This window comes from Gossypium arboreum, chromosome 10, assembly GCF_025698485.1.
Source record: "Gossypium arboreum isolate Shixiya-1 chromosome 10, ASM2569848v2, whole genome shotgun sequence".
Taxonomy (NCBI): Eukaryota; Viridiplantae; Streptophyta; class Magnoliopsida; order Malvales; family Malvaceae; genus Gossypium; species Gossypium arboreum.
This window is the reverse complement of record NC_069079.1, coordinates 123,486,046-123,511,182: the sequence shown is the minus strand read 5'-3', so window position 1 is coordinate 123,511,182 and position 25,137 is coordinate 123,486,046. Positions and strand designations below refer to the sequence as shown.

General features: G+C 30.1%; 1 protein-coding gene and 2 non-coding genes across 3 annotated transcripts; 2 read left to right on the top strand and 1 right to left on the bottom strand.

Annotated features, from left to right (window-relative positions):
- The first annotated feature begins 6,849 nt into the window (after window positions 1-6,849).
- On the top strand, window positions 6,850-6,964 carry LOC128283120 (U5 spliceosomal RNA). Its single transcript, XR_008273461.1, has one exon. It is a non-coding gene; the product is annotated as a U5 spliceosomal RNA (small nuclear RNA).
- Window positions 6,965-11,393: 4,429 nt separating this feature from the next.
- LOC108481729 (uncharacterized) lies at window positions 11,394-13,806 on the bottom strand. Its single transcript, XM_017784818.2, has one exon. It carries the CDS (start codon window positions 13,804-13,806, stop codon window positions 11,560-11,562), a length of 2,247 nt encoding a protein of 748 aa, XP_017640307.1. The 3' UTR covers window positions 11,394-11,559.
- Window positions 13,807-24,517: 10,711 nt separating this feature from the next.
- Window positions 24,518-24,633, top strand: LOC128283154 (U5 spliceosomal RNA). The gene has a single exon (XR_008273495.1). It is a non-coding gene; the product is annotated as a U5 spliceosomal RNA (small nuclear RNA).
- The last annotated feature ends 504 nt before the right edge of the window (window positions 24,634-25,137 follow it).

Sequence of the window (25,137 nt, the reverse complement as noted above, 5' to 3'; positions counted from 1 at the left end):
TTTTCTTCCAACTAAGTACCGATGTTGAATGTTCAACGTACCAAGTCCAGCACTAAAATTTAGGTGATTCCTACTACATGCAGTCAGCAGCAAACAAAGACACCCTTTAAAAGCCTATGGTTTCTAACTAGGCTGCTAATAATGTACCACTCTTGTTTCCAATCCTTAATATCCACCACCAATCTTTTTGTTTGTCCGTGGAGTTGTTATATTTATATGGTCATGAATGATCTAATGGCTAGGCAGACCTATGTCCACAATTTCTGGTATCACTTTCCTTAACTAGCTCAAAATCCAGAATGTCATTGGTATGGGAGTGGATGAGGTAAATGATCCCTATTTAAGTGTATATTTAAATATGCATGCATGCATGCATGCATGTATGTATATTTATTTCATTTTCAATAAAATTGGCTTAGAGCTTATTTGTGCAAATAGGGGGCATGAAATTGCTTTCGTTGCAGTCCCAGACAGTGCTTACTATTGTGTTCCTTGGGAAAGAAGAAAAATAAAGTATCGAATTAAGTAATGTGGTGTTCTTGCAATTAGATCAGGTTAATGGTTTGGGAAGTCTTCAAAATGTTGCCACTGTGCAGTTGGTTTGCTCCCCAACAATCGCAGGGATTGTTCTTCAGTAGCATGCTTTAAGTAGCTTTCCTATAGGTTTGGTTCATAGAACCGAGAGCGACTAGGTTGGTAGACCTGCAATACTCAAGAGAGAGGTACCGGTATAGGACGTGTAATAATTATGGAGCTCATTAGCATGTGGGGTAGACTCGAACCACCAACTGAGGCATATAGGCCACTTACCTGCAACCATTGCTCAAGTAATACCTTTGATTGTTGGAAATTTAAGTTATTCTTTTCAATATAAATAAACGATAGATTATGTTCTTGTTCAATTTTTATAAACTATGATATATGAAGATCAGAAATTTCTATTTACAACCCCAATCTTGGGATCTAAAGTAATGCTTAAATTGAGCAGGGTTTGGATCACCCGTATCCAAATAAATTGCAATTGTTTGTAAATCTATCCCTCTCTCTTGGAGCTAGGATCAAATCTCCTTTAAACTTGGAAACCATAACCATATACTTAGAGCTAAATAATCTAAAACTTAATACCATTTGAATGTTATAAGAGAAATATAATGAGACTTGAAAAATAATGGAAAGAATCACTTGTTAATCACTTCAACTCAATTTGTTTGAGACCCAATGAAGAAAAGTAGCTGTAATTTTGTTTTTTCCTATCTATTTCCCATTAGTCATTGATTGATATCTAATAAAGCATGGCTACCAACACTTGTTTTTTTATTGGAACTTAGAAAGTACTACTTATTTTTTATTGGAATAGAAAAAGTAATACTTTACATTACATATGTATTAATTCTTATTAGGGTAAATTATTAAAATAATCACTTTTGTTTATCTCACTATACATTTTAGTCATTTATGTTTGAAATGTTACGCTTTGGTCACTTAGGCTAACATGATGTAACCTTTTAGTCACTGAGCTGTTAACGATGTAACGATAAGCTGATTTGACACGTTAAATCACCATTTCAAATAAAAATTTTAGATTAAATTATATAATTGGTCCCATATTTTTATTTGTTTTGAGTATTTTAATTTTTTGTTTTATGTTTTTTAACTTTTCTTTTCTTCTTCTTTATTTTCCTCCCTTCTCTATCTTTTTCAACGTAGTTTTTCTATGTTTTCTATTTGTTAAAACTAGTCTCTATATTTTTATATTTTTGAACAATATATTTTCTCTTTTTCTTTTTTTTTCTTTTCCTTTTCTTCTTTTCCATTAATTTTATCAAATGGAAAACATAGAAAATTACATTAAAATTGATGGAGAATGGATGAAAATAGAGGAGGAGTAGAAGAGAATGGAAAATAAAGAAAAAAAAGTTAAAAGAAAAAATTTAAATTGCTCAAAATGAGAAAATATGGGGACCAATTGTATAATTTAACCTAAATTTTTTATTTGAAATGATGATTTAACTTGCTATGTCAGCTTACTGTTACATCGTTAATGATAATTAACGGCTTAGTGACTAAAATGTTACAACACGTTAATGTAAGTGATTAAAACATAATGTTTCAAATATAAACGACTAAAATGTAAGCTGAAGTAAATAAAAGTGACTATTTTGATTCTTATTATATTAATTTGTTAATTAATTAAAATATGAGTTTAGAAAAAACAAACATGAATTTCTACGATGAAATCTATGGACAATGGTATTCTTTTGTGAACCCATTGTGAATGTTTTTCCTCAAAATTTGTTTATATTTAATTTTAGCATAATCTCTTATTATCAATTATGGATCTAGAGTTTTGTCTTTTAATTTATGATGCTTTTAATTGTTGTAAATAACATAATGTCTGTTACAACCCTAGGTTTGACATTTGCTTGTTTTATATATTTTTGGATTATCTATTTATTTTTAAAATATTAGTATTTGAAATTTTTGTTTTGACACATATTTGAACATATGTAAGTCTATAAAAAACCCATCATATTTTTGGTAACAATGTATTGATATCTATATTCGATACTTATTGTCTAGACAATCAAGTCGAAACATATGTAAGTTTTGGCTTGTTATCTCATCTACACTTCCAATGAATAATATAGCTGTATCCAACTGTCTTACATTGAAGGGACAGATCAGAGCAGTGCTTACCGCATTTATGACATTCTGGATAAAACTCAACCTTTTTGACAAAAATGAGAGAATGTGGATGATGTTCTTCTCTGTAGTTGGTTCAAGGCTTAATCAATGGATATTCTCGAAAAATGCATTTGGGATGAGCTGAAGTGTTACAAGCTGAACAATAATAAAACTAATGTTTGGGATTTCTTTTCTCTTCATAAATATCATAATAATGACTTTTTAAATAATTGTCATCATCAACGTGATAAGTGAATTTGAAAGGATGTACATCTGAGCTATGTTAAGCTGCAACTGGTAGTGTAAGACAATCCCAATGCAAATTAAAATTGCACGGCTTACAAGTGAATGTGCTATCAAAAGACTCACCACAACCTTTACACAATTCTTTATTCTTGCTAAGAAAGCGACAGAGGCGATATTCATGTCCTTCACATTTGGGCATATCAGAAAGTAAAGAACATCGCAAACAATGACTTACTTTGCAATTATCAGCAAAGCCACTTGTAAAATATTTGCACATACTACATCGAAAAATGCAACCAGAAGTAAGTTTAAGAAGCTTTTGGCAATAGTGAAACCAAATATGCTTCTTGGCACGTAATGCAGCACAAACTTTGTGGAGGAAGAAACCACATTGTGAACAATAACAATAAGAAGTATCGATGGGTAGAAGGCAACCGTCGCATTGTTTAAAATCCCTAATGTCTCAACTCATTATTAAGTTGTGCGGATGAATTTCTCTCAAATCGACATTGTTAATTAATTAAAATTTGAGTTTAGAAGTTCTAACAATTGTAAATGTAGAAGCCCAAATTACCCGGGCCCAGCTTTACAATTATACACTTAACCCAATTAAACCCACTGGCCCGTTAACCCTAAATTAAACCCTAAAACAGATCAACAAACCTACCCAATATCCCTAACCCACTAACCCAAATTTAACACACTAACCTACTAACCCAATTTTGACCCACCTAAATTTAGCCCAACAGAAGCCCAAATCCTACCAAACCTTAGCCCATCCCAATCAAATCAACAACCAAACCCTAGGTGTGCCGCACCTAGGGCCTTCAGTCTTCTGCCGTCTGCCATGGCCACCAACTCTCCCCACTTGCCCTCTGTCACCGGATTGCTCCACCTGCACAATGAATGAAACATGCAAGCAGCAAGAATAGATTAGAGAGCAATGTAAATGGCTATAAAAGCCGATCTAAGCAATTGTAAAAAAGGAGGAGAGAAGGGTTCTTAAAAAATATATACAAAAATCAAAAGAGAAAAGCAGGCCATTCTACATCCATACAAACAACATATTTTAAAACAAAGGAATCAGTTCAAATCGAAGGAAGAAAAACAGTAAAGCAGTAAACAAATTCAATCTAAGGTAGCCAACGTTTTTCTTTACCATACACGCATCAATACATCCATATATACATAAAGATTTCATTTTTATACGAATATATACATAAAAAACAAAGAACGTATAAAAAATAAAAAAAAGGAAGAAACTTTTTACCTAAAGCCACGGTGGCCGGAGCGGCGGTGCCACGGCGGAGCGATGGCGGACCCCCCTGGCCGGTCTCGGGGTTTCTCCAGAGAGAATACTCCCCTCTCTCTTTTTTTTCTAAAACTCAAGCATAATGATTTTTTTCAAAAAAAATTAACTTTTATAAGTGTATGGAACGGCGTCATTTTGGGCTTTGCATTTAAGCACTGAAACGGTGTCGTTTCATCGTGGATCGGGTCGACCCGACCCTACCCGTTAGGATCCGCGTATTTTTGTAGCAGAAGGGCAAATTTCGCTTTTGGCCCTTCCGCATTTTTATTGTTCTTCAATCAGGTTTATTTTGATTTTTAATTCGACTTTACAATTTGTTACACTTTACAATTGAGTCCATCCTACTGTGCAGCGTTTTAATACTGGGAATATTGCGCTATTGGTCCCCCTAAGTCATGCGCGCGTTATAATTTGATCCTGTTGCCTATTTTATTTCTAATTTTACCCCAACAATTCTGTTTTGGTCTCAATTTCGCCCATTTTTTTTTTTCGTTCTTAAAATATTATTTGTAATATTAATTTTGCTATTATTGTTATATTATTGTTATTTATTACTATTACTATTATTATTACGTACATCTTATTTATGCTATTCTTAATATTATCATTATTATGTGTATTATTATCATTATAAATATTAGTGTATATTTTATTATACATGTATATATATTCTTTATATATGGTATTTTGTATATTATTATTTTAATATATTATTATTTATTACCTCGTTTTCCTTAGCTTAGTATTATATCATGTTTCCTTTTGTATTTTTACTGTTACCATTATTATTTTTAATTAATTAATTAATATTATTATTATTATTATTATTATTATTATTATTATTATTGTCCTTAATGTATCATTATCACTAATTATTATTATCGCTAGTATTGATGTCATTATCAATGTAAATATATGTTTTATGTATACATCTTTAATACATATAGGCATATATTTTATTATTAATAGTTGATTTTTATTTATATTATTATTGTATAATGAAAATAATCTAACACTATATTATATATATATTTTTTTTCTTTCATATTATTATGTATATATGTTTTAACATTATTGTGTATATATTTTAACATTATTAATATTATTTTAGATATATTTCTAATATCATTGTATACTTCTACATTATTATTATTTATATACATATATGTAGGTATTTATATAGCGTATGAATAGCTTTTCTAATAATCATTTCTAATATATATATCGTATATGTTTATGTATATATCTTTAGTATTATTAGTTACACATTTTATACTATTTCTTATATATTTTCTTACCAATGTAAGTATGTGTTCTATTTTGTGTATATATCTTTAATATATATGTATGTAGTTATGTAGTAATATTAAGAATTGTCTTTTAGCATTATTTTCAATATGTATACACTTTGTAAATATTTTAACATTTTATTGTGTGTATGTATTTTTAAATATTGCATTTTTATTATGTGTATATATATACCTTCTAAACGTTGTATTTTTATACATGTCATGTATATATTTGAATATTATATAGCATATTTCTAATACTATTATTATTTACATATACATGTTCTACGTACATATTCTTAATATCATTATCATATATGTGTATTCGTTGTTTTCATTTCATGTTTAATTCTAGTATTACGTTTAATATCGCACATAACTGTATTGTTTTTAATATAGTTGTCACACTTACATTCGCTTCAATATATTTCTAGCTCTGTCATCTATTTTAATCAATTTGCTTTGCATTATTTCGAAAATCTTAAGGCAACGTATCGGTTTAATACTAAGTCGTCGATTTCATCGCTATGTTGGATGAACATCAATCGACTCGTGTTAAACGGTATGCCCTTCTAAAAAGCCGAAAAAAGCTAAAATTTCTCGTGTCCCAATCGGATTACGACTAAATGTTACATTGAACTCGTATTTTTGAAAATCAAGACAACACGTGTTTTACAAGATACCAATTTTGGGCGTCGCGAGGGTGCTAATACCTTCCTCGCGCGTAACCGACTCCCGAACCCTAATTTTTCTCTGGACTTTGACGTAGACTTAAACTCGGCCTCCTTTTGATTTTAAAAAATAAATTTATTAGGTGTCCGATCACACCTATAAAAAGGATCGGTGGCGACTCCCTCTTTTATTACAAAATCAGATGTCAGTTTTCAATGTTTTCAAAAAATCGCCACAATTAGCGACCAAGCCAAGCTAAAAATTTTTACGTCGCTACAGTGAATGTTCGTACAATGAAATTTATGGAGAATGGTATTGTTTTCAGAATCCATTGTGTATATATTTAATTTTAGTATCATCTCTTATTTATTAAATTATAGCTTCTATGAGTTGTGTCTTTCAATTTATGGTGTTGTTGCTAGCTGTAAAAATGTAATGGCTGTTAGAGTCATGGGTTTGGTGTTTTTGGCATCTACTTGTTTTACATTATTTGGATTTTCTATTTATTTTTTATTGAGGAGGTAGAGGTGGAAAAGAAGTTGGTAAGGTTTAGAAAGGAGCAGAATCTCACATTCCTTGAAGACAGACAGGGCCACTCTACCATCTTTTATAAATGAAAGCGAAAACCAGATCCTCAAATTAGGGAGCCGTGCGGTGAGCACAGAGCGAACTATTCTTTTGCCTTTTACTAAAGAATACCGTGTGCTCACCGCTTATAGCGGCATACGCCTATTTTTGGAGGCCTATCCTTTTCTGGAATGACCCATCAAGTTCTAGTTCAAAATATTCTTTTGATAGTGATCCTCTCTTGGCTGCCAATACTGCTAGCTTGCTTGAAATTTCAGATGATGTTTTTATTTGCCGTCCGGTTCCCTCCACTGTCATTACTGTGCTCAACAAGTGAATTATTTAAATTGATTGTTTGTTACCGCAAATTAACTACCATCATTGTTCAGTTAAGCATAAAATAATATAATATGAAATTGAAACTTACTAAATGGTATTAGTATAATTAAAATTAAGCATAAGATAATCATAGTATGAAATTGAAACCTATTTACTGAAATAAATTCAGTTTAGAACCTGAGAATTATAATAAAAAACTGAAAAGGGGTAATATAATATTTGGTACTTTGTTTGATTTTAGTGTTCAATTTGGTGCTTGAACCTTTTTTTTTAATTAAGTACCGATGTTGAATGTTCAACGTACCCAGTCTAACACTAAAATTTAAGTGATACCTACTGCATGCAGTCAGCAGCAAACAAAGACACCCTTTAAAAGCCTATGGTTTCTAACTATGCTGCTAATAATGTACCACTCTTGTTTCCAATCCTCAGTATCCACCACCAATCTTTTTGTTTGTCCATGGAGTCGTTATACTTATATGGTCATGAATGATCTAATGGCTAGGCAGACCTATGTCCACAATTTCTGGTATCACTTTCCTCAACTAGTTCAAAATCCAGAATGTCATTGGTTTGGGAGTGGATGAGGTAAAGGATCCCATTTTAAGTGTATATTTAAATATGCATGCATGTACGTATATTTATTTCATTTTCAATAACATTGGCTTAGAGCTTATTTGTGCAAATAGGGGCATGATATTGCTTTAGTTGTAGTCCCAGACAGTGCCTACTGCTATGTTCCTTGGGAAAGAAGAAACATAAAGTATCGAATTAAGTAATGAGGTGTTCTTGAAATTGGGTCAGGTGAATGATTTGGAAAGTTTTCAAAATGTTGTCCACTGTGCAGTTGGTTTGCTCCCCAACAATAGCAGGGATTGTTCTTCAGTAGCATGCTTTAAGTAGCTTTCCTATGGGCTTGGTTCATAGAACCGAGAGCGTCTAAGTTAGTAGACTTGCAATACTCAAGGGAGAGGTATTGATATAGGACGTGTAATAATTATGGAGCTCATGTCAGGTAGACTTGAACCACCAAATAAGGCATATAGGCTACTTACCTGCAACCATTGCTCAAGCAATACCTTCGATTGTTGGGGGGCTGGTAGGCTACTCAGTGAACGAAACTTTGAAGAGTCGGCCCCTTCTTTTTGTTGGAAATTTAAGTTATCCTTTTCAATATAAATAAACGATAGATTATGTCCTTGTTCAATTTTTATAAATTAAACTTCAAGTAAGACCATTAGCTATAACTATGATATATGAACATCAGAATTTTCTATTTATAACCCTAATCTTGGGATCTAAAGTAATGCTTAAATTGAGCAGAGTTTGGATCGGTACTCCCTTAAACTTGGAAACCATAGTCATATACTTAGAGCTAATTGATGTAAAACTTAATACCATTTGAATGTTATAAGAGAAATATAATATGAGACTTGAAAATAATGGAAAGAATCACTTGTTAATCACTTCAACTCAATTTGTTTGATATCCAATGAAGAAAAGTAGCCATAATTTTGCTTCTGCCTATCTATTACCCATTAGTCATTGATTAATATCTAATGAAGCACGGCTACCAACACTTGTTTTTTTATTGGAATAGAGAAATTACTACTTTACATTACATATGTATTTCTTATTAGGGTAAATTATCAAAATAGTTACTTTTATTTACCTCAAGATACATTTTAGTCATTTATGTTTAAAATGTTACGCTTTAGTCACCTACGTAAACATGTTGTAATCTTTTAGTCACTGAGTCGTTAACGGTGTAACGGTAAGCTGACTTTGTAGCGACGTAAAAATTTTAGCTTAGCTTGGTCGCTAATTGTGGCGATTTATTGAAAAAAAGTTTGAAATTTGACGTTTGATTTTTGAGATAAACAGGGAGTCGCCACCGATCCTTTTTCCTAGGTGTGATCAGACACCTATTAGATCTCTTATTAAAACAAATAAAAGGCTGAGTTTAGGTCTACGTTAAAATCCAGAGAAAATTTAGGATTCGGGAGTCGGTTACGCGCGAGGAAGGTATTAGCACCCTCGCGACGCCCAAAATTGGTATCTTATTAAACACATGTTGTCTTGATTTTCAAAAATACGAATTCAATTTGACATTTAAGTGTGATCCGATTGAAGGAAATGAGAAGTTGCAAGTTTTTTGTTTTTAGAAGGACGTCCCGTTTTAACACGAAGTGATTAATTTCACCCAACATAGCGATGAAATCGATGACTTAATGTTAAAATCGGTACATTGCCTTATTCTTAAAATTAAAATGTAAAAAGTTTTAAAATGATAGTAAAAAAAATCCAAGAATATTATTGTCAAAAAATGCGAATAATGATGTGAATAATAAAATATATAAAATATTAAATATCAAAATATCAAAATATTAGAATAATAATAATTAATATTGACAAATAAAAATAAAATAGAAATAAAAAAATATCGTAATATATATATATATATATATATATATATATATTAGAAATAATAATGATGTTTAAAATCAATACTATTAATAATACTACATCAATATGTACATATATAAAAAAAAATAAATACGTGATAATATTAAAATATGTACATAATATAGTGTTAAAATACATACATAATATAGTTAAGATATATACATAAGATAACATGTAAATATATATATATATATATATAAATAATATAATATAATATTAAAGATATATACATAAAATAGTATAAAAATATATATATATACGTAATATAGAATTTAAAATATACCTAATATATTAAAAGAATATATAATATAATATTAAGAAATATAATAATAACAAAAAGGAGAGAGAGGGAGAGGGTGGATGATTTTCGCCACAAGGTCGGCCATCGTCCATCACTGATCACACATGCCACCAGACACTGCAGCAAATGGACCTCAAAAAACTTTTCTGTAAAAATGGGTAAGCTTCCTCCTTTTATTTTTATTTTTACTTTCGATAAAAGAAACAAAATAAGATTGAAAGGAACAATAAGTAAACAAAGAACTTAAAATGAGAATAGACAAAGAAACCTCTTTTGCTTTGATCTTTGATTAATCTCCAAAAAAGACTAGCTTCTCCAAAAACTAGCCTTTACAATAACTCTTCTCCTTGATTACTTTAAAAAGAAACCTCTCCAAAAATCTTTTACAATAACTTTCTCTCCCAAAAAACTCTCCAAAAAAAATCCCCCCCATATACAAAATATGAGAAGGCTTATATAGCCATTTACAAAATATTTTTTTATTGTTTATGTCTTCAATTGTAGGTACAAGTGATGGTGGAGAAGGTGTGGCTAGTGGAGTTGGTGGTGGAAAAGGTGTGGCTAGTTGAGAAAAGTTTAAGTTGTGGGTTAGGTTTTTTTATTTTGATTTGGGCTTAGGATTTGGGGATGGGTTAAATGGTTTAATGGGCCTGGATATTTTGTAAACGGGCCAAAATTGGCCTACAACAGACGTGGCACGTTAAATCATCATTTCAAAAAAAAAATTATGTTAAATTATACAATTGGTCCCCATATTTTTTCATTTTGAGCAATTTAATTTTTTTCTTTGAACTTTTTTTCTTCATTTTTCATTCTCTTCTACTCCCTCCTCTATTTTCCTCCCTCCTCTATTTTCCTCCCTTCTCTTATAATGTAGCTTTTCTATGTTTTCCATTTGATAAAATTAATGGGAAAGAAGAAAAGGAAAAGAAATAGTTGTTCAAAAAAATAAAAATATAGAGACTAGTTTATTACAACACGTGAACGTAAGTGATTAAAACGTAACATTTCAAATATAAATAACTAAAATGTAGCCTGAAGTAAATAAAAGTGACTGTTTTTGTTCTTATTATATTAATTTCTTAATTAATTAAAATATGAGTTTGGAAGGTAAAACAAACATGAATTTCTGGGCAATGGTATTATCTTTTCTAAATCCATTGTGAATGTTTTTCCTCAAAATTTGTTTATATTTAATTTTAGTATAATATCTTATTATCAATTATGGCTCACTTTGTATGAGTTTTGTCTTTTATTTTATGATGCTGTTAATAGTTGCAAAATAACGTAATGTCTGTTAGAGCCCTAGGTTTGACATTTGCTTGTTTTATATTCTTTGGGTTTTTGTTTATTTATTTTTAAAATATTAGTATTTGAAATTTTTGTTTTGACACATATTTAAACATATGTAAGTGTATAGAAAACTGATTAAATCTTTGATAACAGTATATCGATATCTACATTCAATACTCATTATCTAGTTCCAACAATACATGGTTTAGTGAGTTGGTTTTGTAGGTACTTTTCTTAGTTGCTCAAAATATATAAATTGGAAGACAAAAAATAAAAAATTACAAATCAATTAATTAATATGAGAAAACAGAGAAACATGCAATCTTCAAATATGTGTAAGAAATATCATAAATCAAATTTCAACATTTTGTATTAAATTATGTAACGCACTAAATAACATCACTGTGACGACTGAAGGCAGCGGTGGTGGTGGCAGCAGCAATGGTCTTGACGATGTCCTTGAAGATGGCGCCCTTGATGGTCCCTCGCGATGGCACACCGCAACGGCGGTAGCGAGACGGCAACAGCTGTGGCAGCGGCGGCGGCGGCATGCGAGGTCTTGGACACTCCCAATGAATAATATAGCTGCATTCAATTATCTTACATTGAAGGGACAGATCAAGGCAGTGCTTACCACATATATGACATTCTGGATAAAACTCAACCCTTTTGACAAAAGTGAGAGGATGTGGATGATCTTCTTTTGTGTAGTTGGTCCCAGGCTTGATCATAGGATATTCTTTGAGAACACATTTGGGATGAGCTGAAGTGCTACAAGCTGAACAATGATAAAACCAATGTTTGGGATTCTTTTCCTCTTCACAAATATCACAATAGTGACTTTCTGAATAATTTTCATCATCAACGTGATAAGTGAGTTTGAAAGGATGTACATCAGAACTATGTTGAGCTGTTAGAGGCAATATAATACAGGTCCAATCCAAATTAAAATTGCAAAGCTTACAAGTGAATGCCCACTCAGAAGAATGACCACAACCTCTACACAATTCCTTTTTCTTGCTATGAAAGCGACGGAGTCGATGTTCATGTCCTTTACATTTGGGCATATCAGAAACCAAAGAACATCGCAAACAATTACTTACTTGGCATTTATCACAGGTATAGGCAAAGCCACTTGTAAAATATTTGCACATTTTACATTGAAAAATGCAACCAGAAGTAAGTTTAAGAAGCTGTTGGCAATAGTGAAACCAAATATGCTTCTTGGCAGGTAATTCAGCACAAGCTTTGTGGAGGAAGAAATCACATTGTGAACAATAACAATAAGAAGTATCGATAGGTAGAAGGCAACCGTCGCATTGTTTAAAATCCCTAATGTCTCCACTCAGTACTAAGTTATGTGGATGAATTTCTCTCAAATCGACAGGTTCATCTGAGTCCGTGGCTTCTTCTATTTCTGTAGAGTAGACCTCGTAATACCAACGACGGTTTTTTGTTGCACACTTTACATGGACTATGTAATTGCATTTAGAACAAAAGTAACTCCCATGCTCTGTGTTCACCTCCTCCAAGCAAAATCTACATTCCCACGGTTCAGATTCATTTTGGTCCAGGAAATATGTGTGGGAAATGCGGTGCTGATGCCGATAGAATTTGATGACGCGTGGCACTGAAATGCAATTTTTATGGACAAAAATACCGCATGTGGAACAAATATAAGGAACATAATTCCCTAAAGTGCCACAAGCATCACAATATGAAACTTGTCTTGGAAATAGGGTAAATGGATGTTCATGATGAAGTTTATCTTCTATAATCGGTGGTGATGACACACACCTAATATGAAGGACAAACTTGCAAATTGAACAAAAATACACGACATCATTAAGGTTGGTGGTTTCTTGGCATATTTGACAAGGAAGACATTCGTCGACAGATTGAAGAATAAGAGGATGTTTGCGATGGAAAGGCTGATTTATTTTGGTAGGTATTGTGGCACATTGGATATGAAGAGCAAATTTGCAAGGTGAACAACAATAAACAAATCCCCGACGTTGGGGTTTTTGACAAATCTTGCAAGAGAGTCTTTGACTGTTAAATTGTAAAAAGAGAGGATGTTCTTGGTGGAAGATGTGATTGATTTCTGCTGGTAGATCAAGACATTTTGCGTGCAGGTAAAAGCCACAATTAGGAGAAAAGTAAACAGAATCTAATAATGGCTTCCAACAAGCAAAACATTCAGCTTTTTTGAGTTCTTCAGTAACATTTCCTGTATTGATCAATGGATCTATACGGGAAATGTCTTGAAACTCTGCATTTCCTTTCTCAGCAATGCTATGAGAAAATAATGCACATTTGATGTGAAAGTTTAAATTGCAAGAACAATGATAAACAAAATTCTTACAGGGTTTTTGGCAGAAATCACAGGTACTTGTACCGATCTTGTATGGATTCCTTGTAAGAAGATTAAGGTTGTGGTTGCGATGGAAAGGGTGATCCATCTCAGCAGGTGCCTCGGTGCACTGCTTGTGTAGGTAAAACCCGCACTCCACACAAGCAAAGCTCGAACCTGACACTAACTTTCCACATCCTGAGCAATTCACCTTTTCAATTTCGTGGCCATGGCTTTCAATGAACACCAGTGGATGTTGATGGCTAAAGTGTTGGAGGCTCATCTTTGTGTTTATGTTTGTTTGGTTGCTAGTTTGTGTGTAAAATAACAACAAAATGGGTTGATGGAAGCAAAGCATATAAATCAAATATTTTATATTGTTGGAATTTATGAGAATCAAAAAATGCTTGTGAGAATGGTAAGTAATAGTAAACCTGTTTTCCTTACTTCTAAGTTGTGCTTTTTTTTGTAACTTACAAAAAGAAAAGGAGAAATGATAATTCATTTAATTATTAGTCTCGAAAAATTAGAAAAAAAAATTACTTGTTATATGGTTGAACCATTTAGATTAATAGCATATTCTCCTTCATAGGATATTGAAAGAAAAAATAATATAGTGGAAACTTTAATAAAAATAAAATATAAATGAGATTATAAATTTTAATTTTAATGCTTTAACTTTTCCTAGGTTATTGTTTTGTACATGAAATATTGTGCGAATAAAGGAATAAACATTAATCAAGTTTTATTATTAATTTTAAACAATAATAAATAAATAAATAAAAGAAGAGAAGAAAAGAATTTTACATTATCTTGGGGTTTAATCAATAACATGTTATTATACGATTATTTCTTATATATTCTTATTTTGTGATTCAATAACATGTTATTATACAATTATATATTCTTATATATGAGAGATTTTTTCATTAAAATTAAATTGAATGTTTAATTCTTTTTTCTTCCTATTAAATGTGGAATTCTAACTTTTCCTAGCTGGAATAATCCCCGTGAGTTAATGATGAAATTAATATACATATATATTTAGTTTTACATAATCATTAAATGAATTTCTTTTAGATATTTATAAAGAATGAAAATGCAATTAAATATAATTCTAAACAAAATCTTAGTTTAAACTTAATAAAAAATTTATAATAAAGTTTAATTAAAATTTAATTTATTAATTTTGTTAATCAGATAGTTAATTAAGATATAAGGATTAAATTATAAAATAAAAAATATTTTTAATTAATTGAAGGACAAATTAAAAGTTGTACCATTATATTTAAGTCAAACGATGTGGATGTCGATTGTAATCCACTATCACATGTTAATTAAGCTTGTAGGTTAATTAACTTAATTTTGATTAATTAAAAACTAATTAAGATCTAAAAAGCAACTTAAAGTTGTCGTCTTTTAATTCTTTTTATTTTCTTCCACCTTACGAGCTAAGGAAAACCTAGAAAACCATTGTTGAAGTCTTAAGCTATTCGTTCCTTGTATGTAAGTGAATTAAAAGTTTGTATTTAGTAAATTTTATGTTTTTAAGATAATAATAAAAGTTTGATTTAGTTGATCCGATTATTATTTTTAAAATTGTTTAAGTTTTTAAAGTTGTCATTGATGATTTCTTAAAATTTTGGTGTTTAATAGTTAGATTCTAAGTTTACCCATGAAAAAGAGAGACTAATTTATAAAGTAAATATTGTTAGTTTTGAACATAAGGACTAAAGTGTTAATTTTGAAAAATATTTTGAAATTTGTAGGAATTTTTGTAATTATAAACAATAGAGGGTCGTTGAAGGATGTAATTGAGATTGATTTTGAAATCGAGGCTCAAATTTAAAAATATAGTAATTTCGATTTTAGGGATTAAATTTAATAAAATAAAAATTTTAGGAAATATTTAAGAATTGAAATTAAACTGTCATATGCTTATACTAGGATGTTACTAAGTATTTGGAATCGATAAATTAAAATGAATTATTGTATACATAAAAAATTGAACCAACCTTATGAAATTGTATTACTATATTTAGGTCTAAGTGTAAAGTGAGGTAACTGACTAACTAAGCATTCAAAATGCTTAAGCTGTTTTTTTTCTTCTTTTTTGTGGTTCATACATTTGCGAAACCTATTGATTGGATCAGAGGAATGAATAGAAATTGAAAGCAACTTTCCTTTGAAAACAAAAGAGAACTTTATTCTTACCTTATTTCATTTATGTAAGTTGGATCTTGTAGAATGTCAGTCCAATTGTTTATAGATTTATCTTATAATTTTGTAGGTGTTTTTATCAGTTTCTCAAAGTATACAGAATTGTAAGACAAAAAACATGATGTTGGACATGTATGTACATTTATTGCCAACACTGCTTGTGTTATATGCATTAGCAATTCTACTTCTCTGTGATCACTGGTTACTGCAAATTAACTACCATTGTTCAATTAAGCTTAAAACAATCATAGTATGAAATTGAAACCTATTTACTGAAATAAATTCAGTTTAGAACCTGGAAATTATAGTAAAAAATTGAGAAGGGGTTAATATAATATTTGGTAGTTGATTTTGATTTCAATGTTTAATTTGGTACTTGAATTTTTTTTCAATTAAGTACTGATGTTGAATGTTCAACATACGAAGTCTAACACTAAAGGCTTAAAGAATCTTTGGACTAACACAATAGTCCTTTAATCACAAATCTTGGGCATATATATAATGACGTTATGGAGTTGTATAACTATAAATGTCAACGACATAACAAGGGATACTTTAAACAAAAGATGAAAAAAAAAAAAGGGATTTACATATACAAGTCTTAAGACAAGTAAATGCAAGCAATCAAAGAGATATCAGCATACCAAAAAAGGATCATATACTGAAGGTAATTATGCATGGCTTGTGTTTGAATGTGGTTACATAGGGTAGTGGAGGAGAATGTCTTGCGGGAGGAACCATGTTAGATGATGTTTTAGTTTTTGCCTTTGATGTTACTATACATATACATATACATATATGAAGTGGTAATGGGGGTTTAAGGACCTGTGGCATGTAAAGGGAAAATGATTCTATATGAAAGATTGTAAGGAAAAATAATATAAGGAAATTTTTAATAAAAATAAAGTATATAAATCTATACATATTTTAATTTTCAATGTTTTAACTTTTCCCTAATTTTAATTAGGTTATTGTTTTGTAAATGAAATATTATGAGAGTAATGAATAAAATTTATAAAGTTTTATTATTAATTTCAAAGCGTAATAAATAAATAAATATAACAAGTGAAGCAAATAATTTTTTTAGACTATGAAGAAAAGAATTTTACTTTATCTTACCCTTTAATTAAGGGAATATATGAAAGATTTTTTCATTAAAATTAAATTAAATGTTAGATTTTATCTTCTGATTAAATGTGAGATTTAAACTAGGAATAATCCCACGCGATGAGCGAGCCAATATGTTAAAATAATAAATTAAAGATTAATAGTAAAACTTATATATATATATATATATTTAGTTTTACATAATTATTAAATAAACCTTAATGTAAAATTTTTAAATATTTATAAAGAATGAAAATACAATTAAATATAATATAAAATCTATAGAAAAAAATCCATAACATTTATATTTTTATAGCTAAAAAACCTTGTTTGAAGCTATTTATAATGTACTTAGAATAAAATTACTGACATAATGATATATATTTAAACTTTTTATTCTTTATGATTTAAATAAAATTATTCTTAATTATTACTAAATAATATCAATTGGAATTTAATTCCCATGTTTCAGCTTCAAAACAAATTTGCATGTTTCTCAATTATTCCTTCTAAATTCATTCACATTTTCTTTTGTTAATTTCAATATTTTCTATTCATATGTATAAATCTATAATTTTTTAAAATTTATTTATGCATATTAACTTGGGATTATCAAATTCTATTTGATTTGCTCTTTCAAGGATGAAATAAATAGGATTTTGATGTTTTTAAATTTGAGTTATTTAGAACTTTTAATATTTACAAGGAAGTTTGATTTGGCATTTAAACTGTATTGACTTAATTTGGTAGTAAATCCACAATAATATTAGCAGTTTTACTACATAACATTCGAGTGACATACAACTATTTTATGGTATGTACTGATTGGATAGGTCCACCATAACCCAAGTTGGTGTGTAGTGGATGGGAGGGACTAGTGTACCCTAATGGAGATGGTGTGTAATGGTTGGATAGGTGGGATTTTTGTGCTATATTAAATTTGAACATGAATTGCATTCATTTTTAGTGATAAAGTATTGTGATGCTCTAATTTGATGTAATTTCTGGTTATGATTAGAATATGATTACTGTATGTTTGATCGACTGATTGTTGCTGCATTGTTTACTTGTTCTCAACTCACACTAAGCTTCGTAACTCACACCTTTAGTTTAATCTTTCTAGGTAATCTGCGAGGTTAGATCTCAGACTCAGCGATTTGAAGGTCTTGAAGTTTTCCATCTCAATTTGATTTCAACAAAGTTTTCTTAAGGTTTAATAATTTATTTTCAATTGGATCTATAGGTATTTTATATGTGAACTGTGATATGAGTTTTGATTTTGGGTTATTAGTTTTGTGTTTTCATGCATGGGCATTGGTAACGATTATTCTTCCTTTTAAAATTCTTGGGTCAAGTGTTACCTTAAACTTATGGATTTTCAATCAAAAGTAAAATGTTAGATTTTCCGCTGCAATGCGGGTTTTGAAACTACAGGTAGATTAGTAAATTTAAAATATTTACAAAGTTAATAAAGAAATTATTAATTTGGCTTTAAACTAAATCTTGGCAACAATAAACTAATGTCTACAAAATTTAAGTAGAGCCCACTACTTGTTTCTGTAAAACACGAGTAAAAGTGGTTTTCGAAAAAGTTTCTAAGGAGTTTGAATGATATTTTGTTTAGGGCAATTTCAATGGCCAACGTGACTTTTAGAATCCGGTCAAAACTTCTAATCCAAGTTTTGAGGTGTTATAAGAGCTCACATAATCTAACTTTGATTCGATAGCCTTTTTTTCATCATTTTATGTCTGGTTATGTGACATGTACATATTGAATGTTGGAATGAATTAATGGAAACTTGGGAATAATAGTTTGGTTTAATCCTTGTCTCATGTTTGAACATTTAGTAAGGTTGAAACTTATCTGTGCATGAATGTGGAGTATTATGTCGAGCTATGTGTTTGGCTTATAAGATGACATGTTGAGTATGAAATAATAGAGGGAAATGAGATTAATAAATAGCTTAGGCATGGTAAGTTAACTTGAGTTGAATAGGTTGAATTGGAGAGTTCTGGTGCCAAATTAGGCATATTGACTTGGTTGATTGGTGTTGGTTAAATGTTGTGTTATAACATGTTTTTAGATTATTTTTGTGTAGGTAAAAGTTGTGTAAAATGAAATTTTTATCAAAAGTAGGGTTCTCGTTAGGACAATCAACTTCTCTCGTCACAACATTGGCCAACAACTTGTGACGTCACAACATCGAGTGATTTGACATTGTGACGTGACATACTGAGTGACGACATCACGATATGGAGAAGATGATGTCAAGACGTCAGTTTTAAACTTTTAAAACTTTACAATTTGGTTCTATTTTATCTTGCCCAAGACTTATCCATATAAAAAATGAACTTTAAATTTTACCAAAGCTCATTTTTCGGACCTTGTAATTTTTTTCAAATCCTCCCATTTTTCGGGTAAACTGACTCAGCCCATAAGCAGTCCATCTTCATCTATCTCTAAGATTTATGTAAATTTCATAACCTAACAAAACAATGATTTAGATCAATTACATTGTAGTACAATAGTCACAAATGCTTCATTAAAAGTAGAGGATCTAAAGATTGTATCCGCAAGATAATAAAATAAATCAATTTTTGTTATGAATAGAAATATGAAATAAAAACCTTATATCATATGTTATTCAAACATGCATGATTAATATTTTTAACCAAAAACAATCATACCCTATATAAATTTGAAAAGAAACAAAAGAGAGAGAAGAATAACTTACAAACCTTACCTTATAATTAATTGTAAATAAAATGCCACTAAATGCTTGTGTTATATGCATTAGCAATTCTACTTCTCTGTGATCATTGGTTCTGCAAATTAACTACCATTGTTCAATTAAGTATAAAATAATTATAGTATGAAATTGAAACCTATTAAGGATATTCGTATAATTAAAATTAAGCATAAGGTAATCATAGTATGAAATTGAAACCTATTTACTGAAATAAATTCAGTTTAGAACCTGAAAATTATAGTAAAAAATTGAGAAGGGGTTAATATAGTATTTGATACTTGATTTGGCTTCAATGTTCAATTTGGTACTTGAGGTTTTTTTTTTCAATTAAGTACCGAGGTTGAATGTTCAGCGTACCAAGTCTAACACTAAAGGCTTAAAGAATCTTTGGACTAACACAATAGTCCTTTAATCACAAATCTTTGGCATGTATATAATGGCGTTAAGGAACTGTATAACTATAAATGTCAACGACATAACAAGGGATGCTTTAAACACAAGATGAAAAAAAAAAAAGGGATTTGCATATACAAGTCTTAAGACAAGTAAATGCAAGCAATCAAAGAGATCTCAGCATACCAAAAAAGGATCATAAACTGAAGGTAATTATGCATTGTGTTTGAATGTGGTTACATAGGGTAGTTGTGGAGGATGTCTTGCAGGAGGAACCATGTTAGATGATGTTTTAGTTTTTGCCTTTGATGTTACTATACATATACATATATGAAGTGGTAATGGGGGTTTAAGGACCTGTGGCATGTAGAGGGAAATGAAAAAATATGAAGAGACATGATCTTTTATTCTTTGTACAAAATGAGCTAGGGAAATCTCAACTATTTCAAGCATAGCAGTGCTCAACTCAGTTAAATGGTAAACCAAGTTGAGGGTTTGGAAGAGAAAGTGGTAAATGTAGGCATTAATGAGGACAACATCATTATACGATTTCTTTATAAGTTGCTGTAAGAAGCACAGGTTTCATGGCTTTTGTTTCTGGGCGTGGAGTTATTGAAGGCATCGATCGGTACAGTCCGAGACTCTTCTCGCTGATGTATTGCTGGCATGTTTACAAATATACAATGTGTTGGCTCATTGCGGCTTACGCCTATTTTTTGAGGCCTAATTCCTCCATTGGAATGGCCCAACAAATTTTAGTTTCATGTGTTATTTCCTTTGTCTTCTCTGCCTAAAGGTTAGGTCCAAGTTTGACTCATTTTACTAACGAAGTGTTATCTGGCTTTTATTTATTAGTTTCATGTGATATTCATTATATATATTCTAGTAACTGTTGCTGAAACACCCACGAAGCTGTATTGATTTTGTCTTCAACATTCTATATTGCCTGTTGGCACCGTTACGAGGCTCCTTTCTTAAAAAGGAATGGTGGGATGACCTTGGGACCCTTTTATGACAGCATTGAAAATTTGGGTGATACCTACTGCATGCAGTCAGCAGCAAACAAAGACACTCTTTAAAAGCTTATGGGTTTCTAACTAGGTTGCTAATGATGTACTACTCTTGTTTCCAAACCTCATTATCCACCACCAATCTTTACGTTTGTCCATGGAGTAGTTATACTTATATGGTCATGGGTGATCTAATGGCTAGGCTGACCAATGTTCACAATTTCTGGTATCACTTTGCTCAATAAGTTCAAAATCCAGAATGTCATTGGTATGGGAGTGGATGAGGTAAAGGATCCCCTGTTAAGTGTATATTGAAATATGCATGCATGTATGCATATTTATTTCATTTTCAAATATTTATATTGTTGATTTATGAGAATCATAAAATGCTGTAAGAACAATAAGTAATTGTAAACCTGAGATGCTTTAACTTTTCCTTGATTCTAATTTATGCTTTTTCTGTAACTTACAAAAGAAAAGAATAAATGATTATTCATTTAATTATGTGGTTGAATCATTTAGATTAATAATGTAATGTCCTTAGTAGGAAAATGATTCTATATGAATTAATATTGAAAGGAAAATTAATATAATGGAAAATTTTAATAAAATTAAAGTATATATGAGATTATATATTTTAATTTTCAATGCTTTAGGTTATTGTTTTGTACATGAAATATTGTGGGAGTAAGGAATAAAATTAATCAAGTTTTATTATTAATTTCAATGAGTAAAAATAAATAAATGTAACAAGAAAAGCAAAGAATTTTTTTTTAGAATAAGAAGAAAAGAATTTTACTTTTATCTTGGGCTTTAATTAATCTTATTTATTCTTATCTTGTGAGTAAATAAAAGAAGGGAATGTATGAAAGATTTTTTTCATTAAAATTAAATAAAATATTTAATTTCTTTCTTCCCATTAAATGTGTAATTCAAATTAGGAATAATTTTAAAATAATAAATTAAAGATTAATTATTAAATAAACCTTAATGTAAGCTTTGTTTAAAAATATTTAGAAAGAATGAAAATATAATGTAAATTCTATAAAAAATCTTATTTAAAACTAAATAGAAAATTACATAACATTTATATTTTTTATAGCTAAATAAAACTTTGTTTAAAGCTATTTATTATGTACTTAGAATAAAATTACTGACATAATAACTAATTATAGAATAATATATTTTAAAATTTTATTCATTATGATTTAAATAAAGAAGTCAATTACATTTAAAAATTTGATGCTTTTAAATTTGAGTTATTTACAACTTCTAATATTTACTCTAAAACTTCCTCTAATTTTTTAAATATGTAAATTGAATATAAAATTTTTCTAGATAAATAACTTGAATAAAGAAATAGAGATGATAGAAAATGTACTTTTTATACATTCTTTAATCAATATTCAATTTTAATGTAAATTTTATATAATATCTTATTTGATTGTTATAGCAAATTATATTTATAGATTTCTATAGTAAAAAAATATCATAATTTAAATAAAGATCATATGTTAGCTAGATTTTTTAGATGCCATAAATTTGTGAGTAAAGCAATATATTTAAGTTACAGTAAATCAATTCATCATCCAAAATAATAAGAAAAATTTAAAAAAATCAATACTTAAAATATAATTTCAAAACATTAATGACATACAATAATAATAGATCATAACAAAAGAAAATTAATACAACTTAAGATCAAGTATCTATTATGGGGAAAAAAAACTAACAGATAGAAAAATATTATTAAAAAGCAATAGAAAATTGTAAGACTATTCAAGAAGTAAATCTCAATTTCAGAATATCAAATCACTTCAAATTTGAGTTCCAAGGCTGTTAATCTTGCATTAATAATTCATAATTAAAATTAAGCATAAGATAATCATAGTACTGAAATCAATTCAGTTTAGAACCTGGAAATTATAGTTAAAATTTGAGAATGAGCTAATATATATTTGGTACTAGAGTTGCCTTCAATGTTTAATTTGGTACTTGAACTTTTTTTTTTTCAATTAAGTACCAGAGTTGAATGTTCAACTAGCACTAAAGGCTTGAAGAATCTTTGGACTAACACAATAGTCCTTCAATCACAAATCTTGGGCCTATATATAATGGCGTTAAGGAGCTGTATGACAAAAAATGTCAGTTACATAACAAGGGATGCTTTAAGCACAAGATTCAAAAAAGGGTTTTGCATATAAAAAAAATCATATATTGAAGGTAATTATGCATGGCTTGTGTTTGAATGTGGTTACATAGGATAGTGGAGGAGGATGTTAGATGATGTTTTAGTTTTTGCCTTTGATGTTACTATACATATACATATACATATATGAAGTGGTAAAGGGGGGCTTAAGGACCTGTGACATGTAGAGGGAAATGAAAAAATATGGAGAGACATGATCTTTTATTCTTTGTACAAAATGAGCTAGGGAAATGTCAACTGTTTCAAGCATAGCAGTGCTCAACTCAGTTAAATGTTAAACCCAAGTTTAGGGTTAATTTGGAAGAGAAAGTGGTAAATGTAGGCATTAATGAGGACAACATCATGGAAGGTTTCACGGCTTTTGTTTCAGGGAGTGGAGTTATTGGAGGCATCGATCGCTACAGTCCAAGACTGTGCTTGCTGATGTATTGCTGGTATGTTCACAAATATACAATGTGTTGGCTGTTGGCTGATACAGGGATTATCGTTGCTCATTTGCTTATGTTGATTTCAGTATTTGTGTTTGCAGTTACAACTGTTATGAACTCAATCAGATGGGTATTACATATGTTTGATCTTTCTAAGATTTGTTGATGTTATAATTGTTGGAACAATGGCAGCAACAAGAACAATATTCAAAAAACTAAACAAAAAGCTTGAGAAGCAACTGAAAATGAAAGAAATGTTTGAACCAAGTTGTAACCGAAATTGAATACACATTTTCATTGATAGAATTCAAAATATATGAGTTACATACAAAGTTGACAGTTACCTAATGTTAGCAACTGCTCCCACTAAAACAAAGAAAAATACAAGGTTTGAACTACAAGTACAACTAAGCTGACATTTCAGCTATTACATCAAAAGCAAATCAACAACTAATCCTGCTAACTTTAATGACAAATTACAAAGAAACTAAGCAAGTTACATTTGAACAAAATGAAACAAAAAGGACCTGCTGCATTCGGTTCTGCTTCATTTCTGGTTAGCTTGGTGAGCTGCTGGTCACATGTTGCATTGCAGGCCAATGCTCAACAATAATCTAGTTTCAGCCTAATGCTCTAAAATAATTGTTGGCTTTGATGAAGCACAAGTTTTACCAATTGGAATGGCGAAAAGCAGTTTTGTAATGCAAATTTCTTCATCATGGTAATCATAATTGTGTGTGGCCTTGCAGAAGAGGTAGAGCTGGAAAAAAAGCTGCCGATGTTTAAGAGCTCTAGAAACCCACATTCCTTAGAGACAGACAAGGCCACTCTACCACCTTTTATAAATAAAAACGCAAATGGCATGTTGAAAAGCACGGACCGTGCGGTGAGCACAGAGCGAACTATTCTTTCGCCTTTTACTAAAGAATACCGTGTGCTCGCCGCTCATTGCGGCATTCGCCTATTTTTGGAGGCCGAACTCTTTCATTGGAATGGCCCAACAAATATTATTTTGAAGTATTTATAACCTTCCTCATCTCTGCTTGGATGTTAGGTCCAAGTTTGACTCATTTTACTAGCAATGTGTTTTCTGGCTTTTATTTATTAGATTTTTATCTCATGGGGTACCCTCACTGTTGTTTGCTGTATTGATTTTGTCTTCAACATGTTGGAACAATGGCAGCAACTTAAAGCAGAATCAAAACAAAACAAAAGCAAAGGAGCCAAAGAAGAGAAGAAAAAGAGTTTGAAAATTGAAAAATGTAACCGGACAACTATTTTCGGGTTTTTTACCCAATTGGGTTAAAAAAAAATTTAAAATACTAAAATAGGGTGTTAGATACATTATTTACGGAAATAGATTGTTTTTTGGGTCGAGCCTACCTGACAGGCACGACCCATTTTTTTAATAATATAATTTATTTTTTTGAAATATTATTATTTTATTATATTTTAATAATTTTTAAATTTTTAAAATTCAGTCGGGTCAAAACTGGG